We start from the raw sequence: 17762 nt of genomic DNA on the forward strand, positions 1-17762 counted from the left end.
CAATTGCTAGTCATGGCCGTGAAACAGAGGACTACCGTGACTGCGACTCCACCTACTAAAGGTGCCGGTGCCGTGGAGAACAAGTCCAAGCCTGCTCCCAAATATCGAGATGGCGCGTCCGATGAGTTCGAGTTTGGTGGCTCAATTGGTGTATTGTGCCTGATGACTGGGTTCCCAATTATCATGTGGTATATGTGGATTGGTGCGACTTATTACGATGGCAAGCTTCCTCTGCCTGAGGACGGTCAGTCTTGGTCTGATTTTGGCCGTCATCTGTGTCAATTGGTTTATGAGGGTGCCTATCCTACCACAAAGGCATGGGTAATCTACTGGGTGTTTTTCATCACAGAGTCTTTGATGTACTGCTACATGCCTGGTGTTTCCAATTGGGGTCGTCCCTTGCTTCATGAAAACGGGAAGAGACTCCCCTATTACTGCTCTGCTTACTGCAGTTTCTATGCGACACTTGCAATCGTTGGTGTCTTGCATGTCACTCGCGTGTTCCCTCTGTACACGCTGATTGACGAGTTCGGATCCATCATGACTGTCTCTATTCTGTCTGGCTTCCTGAATAGCTTCATCGTGTACTTCCAGGCTATCGTGCGGGGCCGGACCCACAGAATGTCGGGATCTCCTATCTATGACTTCTTTATGGGCGCCGAGTTGAACCCTCGCATCGGTATTCTGGATTTCAAGATGTTCTATGAAGTCAGAATTCCCTGGTTTATTCTGTTCCTTATTACCTTGTCCGTGGCGGCTCGTCAGTACGAAGTCTATGGCTACGTTTCTGCTGAGGTCGTTTTCCTTGCCGGTGCCCATTATCTGTACACCAATGCTTGTGCCAAGGCAGAGCAAATGATTATCACAAGCTGGTAAGTCGATACACAAAGGACTACCTGAAAATACCTTTTGCGAAACTAATGTTGATACAGGGATATGTATTATGAAAAACTCGGATTCATGCTCACCTTTTGGAACATGGCCGGTGTGCCATTCTCCTATTGTCATTGTGCGCTTTACTTGGCCAACCACGACCCATCCGAGTATCGCTGGAACAGAGCCGCTCTGGCAGTATTCGCCGTTCTGTACATCTTCTTTTACTGGATGTGGGACAGTGCCAATGGCCAGAAGAACGCTTTCCGTCATCAGGAGAAGGGTCAGCTTGTCAAGCGCAACACTTTTCCTCAGGTACCATGGCAGGCTATTGAGAACCCCAAGACAATTGAAACCGATGCAGGTGACCACATCATGGTCGATGGCTGGTTCGCAATTGTCCGGAAGCCCAATTATGTCCCTGATATGTTCTTCTCATTTTCTTGGGGTCTCATTACTGGATTCAAGTAAGCAACTCCTGTCACTGGGGCTATGTAATGAAATGACTAACAAAACGCTTTCAGGAGCCCGTTCCCTTGGTTCTATTCTATTTTCTTTATGGCGATGATTATTCACCGCACCAATCGGGATATCAACCGCTGCCGTCGCAAGTACGGTGAGGCCTGGAAACGCTACGAGAAGGAGGTTCCCTACCTGTTCATCCCAGTATGTTCTCAAATATTGACCCAGATTAGATTCGCTGCTAACAAATTCGTAGTATGTCATTTAGACGGTCTGGTAAGCATGCGAAAATGGCCAATCTGGCCGATTCTTTGCTGCTTGCATCAAATGATCTCTCACTTTGTAGCCCTTGCGATATTTGCCTTCGTTCCTGAGGCCCGTCAACAACTGCCTTTTTCTCTTTTTGCCCTCCATATTTTCTTCATCATGTCGTTTCTCTTTATAGGTCTTAGACTTGATGGTTGGGTGTTTCATGCCCAATACCTTTTGTCTCTCATCGCAAAAGTGATACTGTTTTTAATATTTTTAGGTGCAGAATTGATAGCGTTCATTTTTATATCCTCTGGTTTGATATCATGTTTTCAAAAAGAAAGATTTACAAATTCGAATCCACGGTAATGACTCTAGTGGTATCAGTCTGTTCCCTTCGCGTTTCCATTTATGCCCAGGTGTGCTCTCTCTTCTACTGGGCACTAGCTCCAGCTCTAGATATAATCTTCTATCACCTCGTCTAAGCCTGAGTGGGACGGCACCAAGCGTGCAAATGCCTGTTGGGATAATAAGCCGCGATACACTCCCTCCACTGCATATCCTCAGGCGTAGTCCCGTCAATAGTCATATCAAAGTTCCGAATCATAGTCGCAAAAGCGATATACATCTCTGCCCAGGCAAGGTTCATGCCGAAACACATGCGAGGACCTCGACTGAATGGTACAAGCCAGTGATCCAAGTCGCTCTTATTTTGAGACTTGGTTCTGGTCTGTCCTTCTTCACTATCCAACTCCTCCTTGCTCTCTAGCCATCTCCCAGGTCGGAAGACCAATGCATCCTCACCCCATACCTCAGTCGACTGGTGCACATGCAAGATGGCCATACCGACTGTGGCTCCTCCGGGAATTTGCTGGCCCGATATAACGGCGCCAGTAGCGGGCACGACACGCGTTAATGATACACCCGATGGAATAAAGCGGAGTGATTCTTTGATAGTCGCTGTGAGCAGTGGTAGACTTTCAAGATCAGCTAGCAACGGTTGCTTCTCAATATCCGGCCAAACAGTCAGAAGTTCACTTCTGAGCATTTTGAGAAGAAGTGGATCCTGCATCGTATGCCAGTGACCCATGAGCAGCGTATCTGCGACTGTATTCGCACCCGCGAAGATAAGTGTGAAACCCTCGTCATGCAGGGCTGTCAGGTCGGGAACTTCCTTTCTTCGGTATGCCTGGGGGTCGAGCATACGATGAAATAGAGTCTGATGAGGCACTTCGTCAAGTTTGGAGGGACAGTTCAGAACAACCTGAAGTTGTTGCTGAATGAGATCACGAACTTGGTAGAGGCGTGGGGCAAGGCGTTTAGCATCGGGTACGAGTTGCATGACCAGGGATGGCGGGATGGCAAAAACCATATCGCGAATCAAGGGGAAGTTCTTCAAGAGTGGTAATAGCTTCAGACTAGCATCCATTGCTAAGATCAGAGGGTCGCTGAATCCCGGGGCATCGACTGCATTCACACAATTTCCAAAAGTGAAACACATAATTGTATCGAGGGTGTAGGATCGGAAGGCATAAAGAAGGTCAATGGAGCTTTTCGTTGCATTGGTTTTGGTAATGGAGGATGCGAGGCGGGTTGCCTATGGTTGAAAATGAGTGTCAGTTGAGAAATATTTAGAAATAAAGGCTTATTATGGATGGAATGGCTCACATTTCTCCAGACAAGATGCTCCAGGTTCGTAATTGCCCGCTTAGAGAAGATGGGAAGAAGAACCTCCCGACGTTCCTTTGCTTGGGCATATTTTAAGAATACGAATGATCCGGTAGTGACACCGGGAGTTCGATAGAGGCCAGGATCTTTGTCCCACTTCTTGCTGCTGTTATAGATATCGTGGAATGCAGATGGGTTTCCGAAATGGAGCTAAGGATCGATAACTCAGATTAGTGACACGGATGCGAAGACGTCAAAGTTGAAAAAAGCAACTAATAGCCTACCTCGTTTGGTCCTATTCGAACAATTTCACCTAGAAGAAGATGTGTTAGAAAAAAGGATCGCTTATTTGTCTTCCCATGTGTCTCACCATATTTCGCGTGCAAATCAAAGAGCTCTTGAGCTAGTGTCTCTTGTTTGATAACTTCCTTGTATGCTTTCCAACTCGATGTAGCGCCAGCCATCCACGGCCCGGGGAACTTTCGTAGCGGGTGGAAAAACACATTGTACACTATGCGGCATAATCCCAGAAACGTCGTAGTTGCCAGTACTGCTAGGAAAAGCAGCGAGAGGGTCATGGTGCTCGTCAGATAGTAATATTCTACGAGAATTTAGCAGTACTAGTTAGTAGTAAGCATTCAAAGGATATCCACGGGCCAGAGCCATATATTTATTTATACAATTCTTCAAGGATTTTCCCCAGCGCCATCTTCCGGATATCGCCGCCAAGGCCATATACCAGCAATACTTCTGGTAATCAAGGCGTGACGAGGTGGGCTTTGTCGGGACTACCACATGGGGGCCACACATAAGATTACCGTAAATAATGATAATAGTATGGGGCAGTTAAGATCCGAATTCTTGTATGCTAGACGTGATAAGATGCCGCGGCTGGGTAACATACCGAAGTGCATGAACAATACACTGTCCTATACTATATCAAATCTAGTGTGTGGCTTCGCTGCAGGTTAAAGCCCGGAGCCCGAATCCAGACTACACTAGTGTACCTGTGAACAAGTCTGACTGAAGTTCTAACCAAAGAAAGTAGTTTACAAGATGTTAGTACTTGTGAGGGATCTATCTTGGGTACGTGTCTTGCTCAGGCTGCAACATCTCATGTATTTTTATGGGGTCTGATTTCGGTTCGAAAACACAAGAAAGTTATCCTGATACTCTTAGGGTCAATCCAAAGCAGAAATGTCTCATACAATGGAGAGACTAGCCTCGCAAGGAACGGTAGTCATAGTGTATCACCGGCGAGTGGATCACATCATAGTCAGCTCCTAATTGAACACCAAATCAAATGCTGCTTTTGAACAACTTGAATCTCACCCGTGTGGATTTGGGTGATTTTTGATTCCCAATTTGTATATTTATCCCCGTATGGTGCTACCATGCTTACATGCTGTGAGCAATTTGACGAATCATCTGGATATCAAAGATAGAGCTGTAATTCCTTTTACTATTGCTCTGTTCGGCCTTAAATGATTAAATGATGCGGGCTATCATTTAACCAGATATTGCTCATGGATTCTATTAGACTTTAACTAACAACCCTGCAGAGCCTAAGTTCAATGTAAATGTCAAATTGAGCATAGTAAGGTGACCTTGGCAAAAGCCACAAATGCACCCTGCAGTCCAATCAATACTTTATTGATCAGCAAACGGGGGTCGTACTTAGGGCTAATTGTATTATATACATCTTTCAGTATGGTAATTACGGGCTGCGCTCACTACGACTGGGGCTTACGTGTGATTACCGCCCCCAACGCCTCGGCCAGACTCATATGTAAAATCATCACAGCCCTCTAGGGACTTGAAGCCAGAAATAGCCTAGGGTGTTCAGCTGATTACTTTCACGGTCTATCAAGAAGACTTTTTTATGCCAGCTCAGCACCTTGTGGCCGACGGAGTGTCGTAAAATCAGCAAAGAGCAAGTTATCCCCAGGAAAAATTGTACAAGAATGGCGCTCCAAACTCTTGTCTTGGCTTTACTATTTGTATGGCTTGTTTATGCTGTAATCAGTCAGAATCTATCGTCAAAGACGAAAGAAGCAGCTTGCTCACCTCCGCCTATTTTCCCTTCCTGGATTCCCTTCGCAAGTCATATTTATGGAATTGCAACCAAAGGCTCAAATGTCTACCTTTCGTCGCTATGGTATCTGCAAAATTCCATCGCCCGTTTGATATGACTTCTACTGACATGCAATCTTCAAAGTTCAACTCAAAACTCGCCAATCAAAACTCTTAAGCTCCCGGGGATGGACATGCATCTGGTTCATCCACTAGATCAGGCTAGCATGAAACTGTTCACCAGTATGCGCCACTTGAGCTTAATGACTGTTTTCCGTGTTGCTGTTGGTCCTTCAATGGGTCTTGTACCTGCCAGTGAGAAGTTTCTCACCGATCCTGATACTGGTGACTTCAAGCGAGGTTTGTCGAAGTTGTTCAATGGTGAGCTCAGGAACATGGAGAACCTCCAAAAATATGCTGGCCAAATGGATACGGTGATTGACGAGTATTGGAATGAGGCGGCTCCAAAGCATGGTTCAACAGTGGAGATTGGACTCGGATCCTGGATCTTTGATTTTCTCTCTCGTTCGATGGGCGATGTATTTTGGGGCGAAGAAGGGCCATTCAAAGAGAAAGATTTCCGTGAAAGTCTCAGGTATGCAAAGACTCAATTTATCGAAGTGGGCTCAAAATGCTAAAAGACTTTTTGCACATAGGCTCTTTATTCAGAATTTGGAGAGTCTGCGGAATCCAATTCCCTGGCTGGTATCATCTGAGATTCGTTCAGCGCGGAAATCTGTTCGTGACAAGATCAGTCAAAGTACAGAGAGTGAGAGTTACGGAAATCAAGACAAGCAGGGGCTCACACTTTTTGCGAAACTAGCTTCTCTATATGAGTCCCTTGAAATCCCCCGCGAGGGATTTACTGACTGTCATCTGACAGCCATCGTCGGGCTGATGTCCAACGTCATTAACATAATGATTTGGGCTATGTGCGAGGTCGTAGCTAACCCTAAGCTTTCGGCGTCTCTTATCACTGAGATTGAAGCCGTCATCAATGGCTCCTCTACTAACATGACCATCGAAGTGGACCATCTTCGTCGCTCTTGTCCACTTCTAGCAGCAACCTGGTACGAGCTACTTCGTACGTATGGAGATGCTCCGGTCGCGCGCGGGGTGTATGAAAACAGTCTTTTTGGCGATAAGTATCGAATTGAGAAGGGATCGATCCTCATGACTCCAATTCATCTTCATAACTTTGATATGGATATTTGGGGCGAAGATGTGGAATTATTCCGACCCAGTCGATTCCTCGAGAATGGAGGGATCAATCAAGAGCTAGTCAAACATCTTAATGTTTTTGGTCTACCTGGCATGCACCAGTGTCCTGGGCGTTACCTTGCTCTCAACTTAACGGTTGGTCTTTTAGCCAAATGTCTCTTGATATTTGAATTTACACCCACGCCTGGGGAGGCTCTCGGGGAGGGAATTGTACCCTCACGAAAGGATACAATGTTGGGATTGCCGGCTTTAAGTCGAGACCCGATTGTTTATTTAAAGCGCGGGGGGAAATAGAGAGTGTTCGTTTGTTGTTTGACAATGTGAAGCCAGGCTGGTAGAATTGCAGTATTTACTAAAATAATGGAAGACTTTACGATATTCAACTCGATTTATAGCACAATTGAACTTGACACTACACACATGGGACAGCGGATGTGTTGATCACTTCCTAGTACCAGTAGACATTGGAAAGTGATAAACTAACGAGCATTCTCGGCATAATCAATTGAGAGTGTTGTAGGAAATCGATCTTACTAGCATTTTCCAAGGACCCCTCTATCACATGTTCACAGAAATGTCAAAATGGTCACTAGAGCGCTTCATGATACTTGGCAATGAGAAAATGTCTCAAGCTAATGTCTTGTCATATTGCGCCTCTGTTAAGTAGACAGTCAGGATTCTCATCAGCTATAATCCAACGTCAATCATTGGCCAAAATTTACTTTTGATCTTGGCCCCCCTTGTTGTCGGTTACATTGAGGCTTGAAATTTAGATACACGGCCCCACAACCCTACTGTAGCCGCGTGAAGAAGTGGATCGGCCCGCCTGAGATATTATGTCCGGCATCAAGGATCCTTGAGAGGATCAGACTCGCGAGGCTTTCACATGAGAAACACTCGAAATTTGCATGGAATTTTGTACTAAATATGGAGTACTGAGGTCGCCTGTTGGGTAGTCTAACCCCAAGTTCGGAATGCTTACTCGCTCAAATCAGGGAACCAATGCTGACTTGCGTTTTACATCTTGATACTACTGGTGGGAGATCATATAAATTACGTACTACTGCATAAGCAACCTGTATGAGTATTCTATTATATTGCTCGTATGGGCACTGCTACGCCTTTCGCCCCACTAAGGCGAGGGTCTAGATTTAATATCTCTAACGATTTATCATGCTAAGTACACTGACATTAGGCGTAAGCACGGCCTGGTGAGTGTCAATTCTTCCAATAAGTGTAGAATATGTTGTTCATTGGTAGCTGTAAGGCGCTGACAGCTCTTGGTATGTAAACCCCTGACAATACATCAAACAAGATGGGGGGCCGTCAGAAACTAGTATGTATGCTGGGACACTAGTGTAACGCCCAGTATCGTGAGCCTCTTTAGATTAAGCTGATGATTACTTGTAGTGCTACCTCTCGGCTATAATCCCTCATGCCATCAAAATAACCCTACAAAGCATGTGAACTATTTTCTTAAAATATCCATACTGGTACGCTGGCCTGAAGCCTGTACTCGAACAATCTCGAATGAGAAAATGGAGTTCAGCTTAGCAATCATCAGTGCGTTGTTGCTATTTTTCATCACGAACTACAGCTGGCGGCTGGTTCGCAATATCAGTGCGGCCAAATCTACCGGATTGCCTTTTTTGATATACCCGGTCGATCCAAGTAACATAATATGGCTGTTGGCGGCTGTCCCTTTACGCCCGTGGCTGAGAAGCGTTCTGCCAACAAGAATATGGAACCGTCTTACGCTGACAATTTATGGCTGGGATTTCTATGAGAAGCGCCGCCCGTTCGATGAATATGCAGCCCCACAGGGCAACCCAAAGTCGTTTCTGATGGCCAGTTGTGGGCCGTTAGAGCTCTGGACTGCTGATCCAGTAGTCGCTACAGATGTCCTGCGACGAACAGATGACTTCAAGATGCCACCACTTGTTGGTGTTCTATTGGGGCAGTTTGGCCACAATGTTCTTACTACGAATGGTCAGAGATGGGCAAAGCAACGCAAAGTTGTTGCCAGTGTGATCAACGAACGTATATCCAAGACTATCTTTGATGCAGCGATTTGCCAGACAACCGCGATGCTAGACGAGCTTTCGTCTTCGAAGACCGAAAAAGGAAATAGCGCCATTGAAACAAGAAAAATGTTTGATATGATCAAGCGAATCACAATCCATGTTCTCAGTGAAGCTGGCATGGGTGCAAAGACACCATGGAAGGGAAAAGATGACAAGAAGTCCATTTTGGGATTCAAATTAACGTACATCGAAGCTTGCAAGATTGTCATGGAATCTGTCACCGGTCCGATAGTCATCCCAACATGTATACTCTTGAACTGGCCATTCTGGCTACCCGGGCGTGAATTTATGCAGCAATTGGGAATTGCTAAGCGCGAGTTCCCTATGCATACCGAGATCTTACTTAATCAAGAACGTCAGCGCATCTCAGAAAACAATACCGCTTTGGAGAGCAGCAACATTATGAGCCATCTCTTGCAAGCGTCGAATGAACAGACTGGCGAGTCGACATCTCTCAGCAAGGACGAGTTGAACGGCAATCTCTTTCTCTTTACAGCGGCAGGTTTTGAAACCACAGCAAATACCCTCTCATACGCCATAGTGTTGCTCGCGAGATACCCAAAATGGCAAGAATGGCTTTTTGAAGAAGTTGATGCCTTATTCCCTGCAGATATCTCAGAGAACCCGGAATACTCCGCTATTTTTCCGCAGGCGTCACGTCTGATGTCAGTCATGTTAGAAACATTGCGTTTGTACACACCTGTCGTTCATGTCCTGAGAACAAACGAGAAAGCTCAAGAGATAAAGACAAGTGAAGGCACAATTGTTCTCCCACCCAACTCGTCCGTGGTTATCAATCATATAGCGCTGCATCTTGATCCTGAAGTTTGGCCCAACATCAATCGCGACTCTGATCCATCATGGGTCACTTCTGATGATGAACAAGGCCCTGATGAATCGATTTTCCGCCCATCGCGCTGGATTAATCCCATTGGGTCTCCACGGCGCATATATCAACCACCAAAGGGGTGTTTCCTTCCCTGGGGTCAAGGTCCCCGTGTTTGTCCAGGACAGAAGATGGGCCAGGTCGAGTTTGTTGCTGTTATGCTGAAACTGCTCCAAGAGCACCGCATAGATGCCGTTCCACTTATGGAGGAGAGTCCAAGGGACGTTGAGCAGAGACTGGATGGGTTATTGAGAAATAGCGTTCCAAAAATGACACTGATAATGGATGGAATTTATAATATAGGAGCGACAGGGGGTGTCAGGATGCGTTTGACGAAACGAAAATAGTATCAAGATAGATCGGTAGATTTCACATGAATTCAGCTGGGTCGTTACGTGCTCTTATTAAAATGCTTCGGCCCGATCGATTTCATCGATTTCCGTATCTAAACCCGCGCGGGCTGACTTGATATATCTTCGCTTCGAGCTATGGCAAACTTCGAAGTTCGCGTACTTTATCCTGGGGAATCTCATCATTCATCAGAAGAAGCTATATTTTCACAAATGAACATCCGAAAAATGGTCGAGGTCATCGCTAGGTGCTTTTTCAACGACGAAAAGTTAGTGACTATGAGACCGTCGCAACCTTCTTAATCAGGCGATTTCAATATCCTCAAAAGGGCTAAACACTTAAATGCTATGAAGAAGACCATGAGATAAGGGTTCAGCTCCAACATGGATATCCATCATGCCACTTAGGGCCGTAGCCTATTCGAAAACGTTTCGCCCAGAGGCTTAAACATTCGATAAGCTTCAAATTGAGTGATGCTTGAATGCTGGTTTTTATCGAGTTTCATATTTCACACTATCTTCTACTCTAAAAATAGCAAAATGTTTCCACTACGATGTGACGAATAGCAGGGGTCCTTCGCTTAGTATCAAAGAGGGCAAGAGAGTGTTCAATGAATTAGATCACGCATTTGAAACTATTTTATGCGTATTTTGTTCTCACTTTTTCAGGACGAGCTCAGACTTATACTACCAATGTATAGTGTTTGATGATGTCGACCTCTTAGGAACTCCAAGCTGTACTTGGATGTATATCCAGCAGGTGGTAATAGGACCCGCTACCACATAGTACATGTGATGTACTCGTACAAGTATTATCCTAGATCTGACGATCAACTCATAAGGGACTACAAGTAAACTATGCGTGTCAATTGAAAGACATTAAATTCTCCCAAGTCCACCTGAGAGGCCCCCAAGGTTGACAACTACTGTACAACGCACTGCAGCGATAAAAGTGGAGTTAGATATGACCTTATTTTTGTGGAGCTGATATCTTTCCAGTTTTGACCCTATCTGCCTAAGACGTCACTTCTCCAGGGCGTTGGTCAATGCCTTTTATCTCGACATTCAGGGTCCAACGTTTGCGGGTCTTCTCCAGGTCATTCCCCGGGGTTCTTTTGTTCTTTGGGATCCTTATTCAGCATGCTGTCTGGTAGAATGTGGATCACCGGTGAAGTGTCCCGAGGAGAGTGCTTTCGAGGGGATGGAGTGGATATGCAGTATTTCTCTATCTCCATTCCCTGGATCTATCACTGCGTGGCCTTGGGCTGTGATCCAGTCTACTGTGGTATCTCAAAGCACAACTGCCCCCTATGTTGCCCCCGAATGCTTTGTGAAGACAGGTCAGGGCTCCACATCTCAAGACAGGAATGGCTTATTTCATATAAGTCCTCTCTTATCCAAGAAATACGGAATCTTCGTTGTGATACCTGATATTATGACTCAATCTTCCCGGATCCCCATGAGCGAATCATCCTTTCATCGATGCTGTTATACGGATATCAAACAAGGCCGGACCTGCCATATATTAGCAAGACTCAGGAAGAGGACTAGCGTCATAGTTGAATGATATCGTTATCCTGGGCCCCTACTACATGTACAGGAGCACAAGGCATGGCATCGGCCAGTCCCAGTCTCGTATGGATATGGTGCACCATAGAATCCGGATTTGAGAGGAAATGTCCTTTTTCGACAAAGAAGTAATGAGATAAGCCAATACTAACAATGTTTTGTCTCAATGCTCCGTGCGAGGGAGCAAGACCAATTCAGTTATTCGTTACTACTGGGACAGACGAATGGGTTTGGATTCTGTGGGTCCACAATTTTTGGGTTTACGGTATAGAAATGAGGTTGAGATCATCAAACAACGCATCGGAATGGTCTTGACCCCTACTCAAATAATTTTACCACAATGCAGTGAATCCTGCTTTGCTACGACTTGTAGTGAATAAAACGACTGCGTTGAATGGAATAGAGTTTTCAAGGAAATTGGCAGGAAAACCGAGCCCAGGAATTCATACCATGAGAAAAAGTTTACTGAGTACTTGTACTTTTTTCAATGCTTGCCTCCGAGAATTTTCCGTGGATATTTCCTGCAAGCAGGTCCAAGAATCCAATTGACTATTGCCAGCGAAAGACATACTGGGCAGAGTCATAGTAGAAATTAACAACCTACGCGAAATAACCCGACATCGCCCTACGAAAATATTCTCACCAGAACACTGACGGGGCAAAGAAAAAGCAAAATGAGAAAAAGGCCCGAAATTATCCCAAGAGATAACAGAGGCCTGGTCTGCGAACTATTATTGGATACTGACGACATTCAGCCTTTGGTGGAAACCTTGCGCTGTATCAGTTAGGAAGGAGTGTTAGCACGCAGCGGGTCCGAATGCCCCTTTTCAAAACGTTGAGCTATTTTCGCATGTTGCATTGGTGGTCTGATTCTGTTAGCGTTCAGAAATTTCCTAGCCAGCTCACCGCAGATCACGGAAGGGGCGTGGACTAAGTGGGGCCTCATAAGAAAAAAAGTCTCTGGTTCCGGCGAGCCTCTCGCGAATCCTGCGAAGATCCCGTATTTTCGGGATGCCGAGTGCAAAACTTGCTGAACAGCAGTTTCTCTGGGACTTTTTCCGTTTTGAAGGGTAAGAACAGGAATCGAGATTGTGGTATGAATTTAGAGTAAACATTGAATGATACCCACTTTGCCCAGTCGCATATTAGATGCACCACGCCGTTGATGCATGCGCAGATCGCATGTCGCAGGACAACATGATGCGGCATCGATCCCGAGTCGGCTCGGCGTGTGTCGACTCGGTGTGCCGATTTAGGCCATGGTGGACCCGGCCAAAGGCTCGACGGATCGGAAATCTCTGCGCGGGAGTCGACCGAAGACTCACCGATAGTGGGGCTTGGCCATATTCGAGCTCGAACTATCCCGACCGGTGCACCTATTCAGCGATGTCTTATCAGTGCAACAACCAGGGTATACCATAAGACCTGGACGGAGATCGTATATAACCGGGGCTCTAGCCCAAGTTGAACATTCTGAACGTTCTCGTGACCATTTGGATATTTTTGGACCGGTAGAAACATATGACTATTCAATGAATGTTTTCGTAAGACCTCCCAAATCGAGCCAAGCTTTGTTCCGTGGCGATCGTCATCGTCCGAGCCCGGCTCGGTCTGTTTTGCAGTGAAGAATCCACGGGCCCCACCCAAAGTAAACAGAAATTTTCTTTCTACCGGAGTTTTCTGTTTCACGTTGGATAGAGACAAAACTTGAACGGGAATATTAATGATGATGACGATGATGATGATGAAGAAAAATGGTTTAGACTTCATAGTAATAGAATATTCCAAGGTTATGTGCTTTGACTGTACTATGTAAGGGGTTGTGTAGATGATAGCTCCATGACAAAGGCTTTTTTTTTCAATACCTCAGCTTGTCATCAACCACGGACAGTATCCGGGTGCAACCAGGCACAGCATTCCCATTCGCTCGGTATTGATCCATTCATTACCACATCGCGCAGGTTTCTAGAAGGTGGCAAGAAGCTCGGCAATGTTCTCGTCTACATGCCAACGATCAAAGGAATTCTCCCGGAAATGGCATGTTTGCTGAGACAATGTTTCTTTTCAAGTACGAAAAATAAACAAAGTGAATTCTTGTATGAGTGAGAAAAAACACTATGAGTCTAAAATCTACATTCACTCATCATCCGTATATACATCAAGAGATACTTCCACTCCGTACTAATACTGGATATCGTGTACTAAATGGTTTAGACCAAGAGACAGTCTACTCCATACCCCATCACTTCATCTCCACAGAGTAAAACATCTCCGGGCTCAGACTCTCACGTGGACAGGCCCCATTAGGGCCATCTCCAGAGCATTTCAATTGCCTTTCTCCACTACATTCTCCACTCCAAGAACCCTCCCGGACTCACTCTACATACTAATTAACTAACACTTTACTGCATATGTACACTATGTACGGAGAATGTGCCCATGGAGACGAAATTTCCCTCCGCCCCATCCCGACAAACGTGGGACGCGAGATCCGGGCCCCCGTTTTTGTCTGCCATGGTACCCCAAGGGGGAATCCGATTCTCCGCTAACTGCGTATTTATTTGCCGCATTCCCCCTGCCGTTGCCAAAGTTTCTTCCTTTCTTTCTTTTTTTCTTTTCTCTATCCAATCCCTCTCTCCGACATTTACCCTCCGGTCTTCACAACTTCCCGATTAGGTATTATTCAATATGGGTGTTGGCAACATCATGGCCCGCTTCAAGGGTGGTGAGGACTCTCAGTTCTCCTCCCAGGCCCCTACACCTGCTCGTGCAGACTCGACCAGCGCTGAGAAGGATGAGGGTATCATCGATGACAGCCCTGTCAAGTATCTGACTTGGCGATCCTTCATCCTGGGTCTGTGTGTTTCCATGGGTGGCTTTATCTTTGGTTATTCTACTGGTATGTTTGTTTCACTGCATGGCGGATGCAGCCTATATCCCATTTGGGATATGTCATGACCAGAGAAACATGAAGCTAATCCCAATGATCAGGTCAAATCTCGGGTTTCACTTCCATGTCAGACTTCAAGCAACGCTTTGGTGAGGAAAACTCCCAAGGTGAATATGTTTTCAGCAACGTCCGTAACGGTCTTATCGTCGGTCTGGTAGGTTCCACCCTTTATAGCTTCGACCCTTGCATCATGCAGGAGAAGCATTCCAAGAAGAAAATTCCCAAGTCTGACCATTTGACAGCTCTCCATCGGTACTATGATTGGCGCCCTGGTGGCTGCCCCCCATTGCCGACAGAATTGGCCGCAAGTTCTCCATCTCCTTCTGGGCCGTCATCAACATCGTCGGTATCATCGTCCAAATCACCACCCAGAACAAATGGTATCAGGTTGCTCTCGGCCGTTGGGTCATGGGACTTGGCGTTGGTGCTCTGTCCAGCGTCGTCCCCATGTACCAATCCGAGTCGGCTCCCCGTCAGGTCCGTGGTGCCATGGTCAGTGCCTTCCAACTGTTCGTCGCCTTCGGTATCTTCATCTCCTACATCGTCAACTACGGTACTGTGCACGTCAACTCCAGTGCTTCGTGGCGTATCACCATGGGTATCGGTTTCGCCTGGCCCCTGATCCTGGGTATCGGTACTCTCTTCCTGCCCGAGTCCCCTCGTTATGCCTACCGTCACGGTCGTGTTGAGGAGGCTCGCAACGTCATGGCGAAGCTCTACGGTGTCCCTACCAACCACCGCGTTGTTGCTCAGGAGATGGCCGATATGAAGCAGAAGCTGGACGAGGAGAAGAACGCTGGCAATGCTCCCTGGCACGAGGTTCTCACTGGCCCTCGCATGTTCTACCGTACTGTGCTTGGAATCACTCTGCAGTCTCTGCAGCAGCTGACCGGTGCCAACTTCATCTTCTACTACGGAACCAGCATCTTCCAGGGTGTCGGTTTGAGCGACTCTTTCGTCACCCAGATCATTCTTGGCGCTGTCAACTTCGGTATGACCCTGCCTGGCCTGTATGTTGTTGAGCACTATGGACGCCGCAATTGTCTCATGGTCGGTGCCGCCTGGATGTTCATTTGCTTCATGATCTGGGCTTCCGTTGGCCACGAGGTTCTGCACGCCAACCCCTCGTCCCACCCTGCCGGTATTGCTATGATTGTCTTCACCTGCTTCTTTATTGTCGGTTTCGCCACTACCTGGGGTCCCATTGTCTGGGCCATCTGTGGTGAGATGTACCCCTTCCGTTACCGTGCTACCTGCATGGGTGTTGCCACCGCCGCCAACTGGACCTGGAACTTCCTCATCTCCTTCTTCACTCCGTTCATCAACAGCGCCATTGACTTCCGTTACGGTTACGTCTTCGCCGGCTGCTGTTTCGCTGCCGTCCTCATCGTCTTCTTCTTCGTCAACGAGACCCAAGGCCGTACCCTTGAGGAGGTTGACACCATGTACGTCCTGCACGTCAAGCCCTGGAAGTCCGCCAGCTGGGAAGCCCCGGAGGGCATCATTGCTGACCTCCACGCTCCTCATGAGCCCAAGGAGGGTGCTGGAGAGCACCAGCAGCACGAGACTGCTCAGTCCACTGAGACTACTGAGATCCGCGAGTAAATTGCTGATCGCGCACAAAAATTTGCAATACAATACCCATCAACGAGCCGATAATGGCTTTATGTACTTTTTAGTGATTATGATTCTTCCGTGTGAATATTTAAACTCGGCTCTTGCTACGAACTCCCCCTCTGGGAGACAAGAATTGAAATATGGCTTTCCATAACATTTTTCATCTTTCATCGTACTTTAAAATCAAAGTAGTTACTTTTTAATCCAAGGTACGGCTGAAAATTAATTATTCTAGGATTGTTTTTGAGCTCCATGTACGAGTAAGAAACTTGGATAAGTCCCAACATCATATTCTCAATTCTGTTTGTATTGAATCATTATCGTAACCATGTATATTTATACTTAATTTACTTGTCACCTTGATTCTCATACTTCATACCAGCAGCCTTCCTGGCAGCACCATAAACACCAGCAATATCCCCCTTCTCCCCCTTCTCAGCCTTAACATCCTGCAAAAATGAATCGGTAACCTCAACATTCCGCATACGCTGACCACCCTCCTTAGCCAACGAAGAAGCATGACGCAAATCCTTCCGAGCAAGATCAACCGCAAACAGCGGCTCGTCCCTTTGGTAATAATCACCAGTAATCATTCGATCCGCATACTTGGCAAACGGACCAGGGGCAAATAGATCCAACCATTGCTTCAATGGACCAACACCCAAGCCCGTAGATTCCGCCGCAACAACAGTCTCCGCTAGAACACCAACGGTGTTGAGAATAAATGTGTTGCCGAGAACTTTGAGTGTGGAAGCTTTGCCGACATCGATATCTGCACCGGTCCCATCGGATAGGTCAATGGTGGCTTTAGCTGTGACGCCCTCGAAGAAAGGTTTCGCCTTTGAAATGGCTGATTGCTTGCCCGCAGGTACGACAATTAATTGTCCTGCGTCGGCCATGTTGGGTGCACCGAAGACGGGGCACGCGACGAATGAGGCGCCCCGGGCAGTGTAGGCAGCTTCTGTGCGTCGTGAAGTGTCGGGGTGAACAGTGGAGCAATCGACGAAAGTCTTTGTTGAGAGATCAGTGGATTGATCGGATAGAATGGCGTTGGTGATTGCGTCGATAGCGGGGTCATCGCCGACACAGGTGAAGATCACGTCTGCATTCTGGACGGCTTCGGCTAGGGAAGAAGCGACGGTGGCACGGCCATTGAGAGTCTCGGCGTGACTTGTTGCGCGAGATGTAGTGCGATTGAAAAGAATTAGACTTGATTGCGGTCCCTTTTGAGCGATGTTGGTGCTCATGCCCTGTTCTTGTTTAGCTGGGGAAGTTCGAGTGTGAAATTGGCGAGAATGCAATGCTTACTCGACCGATATTGCCGAGACCAATCCATGCGACACGAGTTTCAGACATGATGTGAATGATATTCAGGATCGATTTGAGATTGAAGGAATAAAAATAGGGAATCGGCCACTCTGGGGAATTTATAAGGTCAAGCTTCGAGGTTCCACGTGGGGCAGCGTGGGGTAAATGCGAAATGGCTCAGTTCTTTTCCGGGGATTATTTAGTAGTAGTAGTAGTAGTAGTAGTAGTAGGGGTTGGATGCCAGCAGTTTATATACTTATTAGACTGTGTGTCATTGTTTTCATGATGTAGTTGATGAGGTATCTCGGTGAGATAATATAACTCGGACTGATTGGTATTTCAAATTTCGGTTCGGACATTGGGGACGAGGCCTCTCGCTCTCTAAGCAGTGAGGCACTAAGGCCGAAGGGCCGAGATGACTTTACCACAAACTAGTTAGTTTGTGGAGGCGA

General features: G+C 46.6%; 6 protein-coding genes across 6 annotated transcripts; 4 read left to right on the top strand and 2 right to left on the bottom strand.

The window, feature by feature from the left end:
* Nucleotides 1-12: 12 nt before the first annotated feature.
* On the top strand, nt 13-1603 carry N7469_001582 (Ergosterol biosynthesis ERG4/ERG24; the record flags this gene model as incomplete). Its single annotated transcript, XM_056640502.1, has 4 exons — nt 13-872; nt 933-1340; nt 1398-1539; nt 1592-1603. The coding sequence occupies 4 exons, from the start codon at nt 13-15 to the stop codon at nt 1601-1603; spliced, it is 1422 nt and encodes a 473-aa protein (XP_056506259.1).
* Nucleotides 1604-2065: 462 nt separating this feature from the next.
* N7469_001583 (cytochrome P450) lies at nt 2066-3830 on the bottom strand (the record flags this gene model as incomplete). Its single annotated transcript, XM_056640503.1, has 4 exons — nt 2066-3181; nt 3253-3462; nt 3537-3565; nt 3623-3830. 4 exons carry the CDS (start codon nt 3828-3830, stop codon nt 2066-2068), a joined length of 1563 nt encoding a protein of 520 aa, XP_056506260.1.
* A 1386-nt stretch (nt 3831-5216) lies between these two features.
* Nucleotides 5217-6840, top strand: N7469_001584 (uncharacterized protein; the record flags this gene model as incomplete). Its single annotated transcript, XM_056640504.1, has 3 exons — nt 5217-5410; nt 5471-5920; nt 5982-6840. The coding sequence occupies 3 exons, from the start codon at nt 5217-5219 to the stop codon at nt 6838-6840; spliced, it is 1503 nt and encodes a 500-aa protein (XP_056506261.1).
* Nucleotides 6841-8084: 1244 nt separating this feature from the next.
* N7469_001585 (uncharacterized protein) lies at nt 8085-9863 on the top strand (the record flags this gene model as incomplete). The annotated part of the gene is made up of 1 exon (XM_056640505.1): nt 8085-9863. The coding sequence occupies one exon, from the start codon at nt 8085-8087 to the stop codon at nt 9861-9863; it is 1779 nt and encodes a 592-aa protein (XP_056506262.1).
* Nucleotides 9864-14123: 4260 nt separating this feature from the next.
* Nucleotides 14124-15990, top strand: N7469_001586 (sugar porter family MFS transporter; the record flags this gene model as incomplete). Its single annotated transcript, XM_056640506.1, has 3 exons — nt 14124-14334; nt 14427-14637; nt 14682-15990. The coding sequence occupies 3 exons, from the start codon at nt 14124-14126 to the stop codon at nt 15988-15990; spliced, it is 1731 nt and encodes a 576-aa protein (XP_056506263.1).
* A 359-nt stretch (nt 15991-16349) lies between these two features.
* On the bottom strand, nt 16350-17358 carry N7469_001587 (NAD(P)-dependent oxidoreductase; the record flags this gene model as incomplete). The annotated part of the gene is made up of 2 exons (XM_056640507.1): nt 16350-17252; nt 17311-17358. 2 exons carry the CDS (start codon nt 17356-17358, stop codon nt 16350-16352), a joined length of 951 nt encoding a protein of 316 aa, XP_056506264.1.
* Nucleotides 17359-17762: the final 404 nt, after the last annotated feature.

Source organism: Penicillium citrinum (genome assembly GCF_028827155.1).
Source record: "Penicillium citrinum strain IBT 23319 chromosome Unknown utg000001l:1.0-4955037.0:1.0-4956770.0, whole genome shotgun sequence".
NCBI lineage: Eukaryota > Fungi > Ascomycota > Eurotiomycetes > Eurotiales > Aspergillaceae > Penicillium > Penicillium citrinum.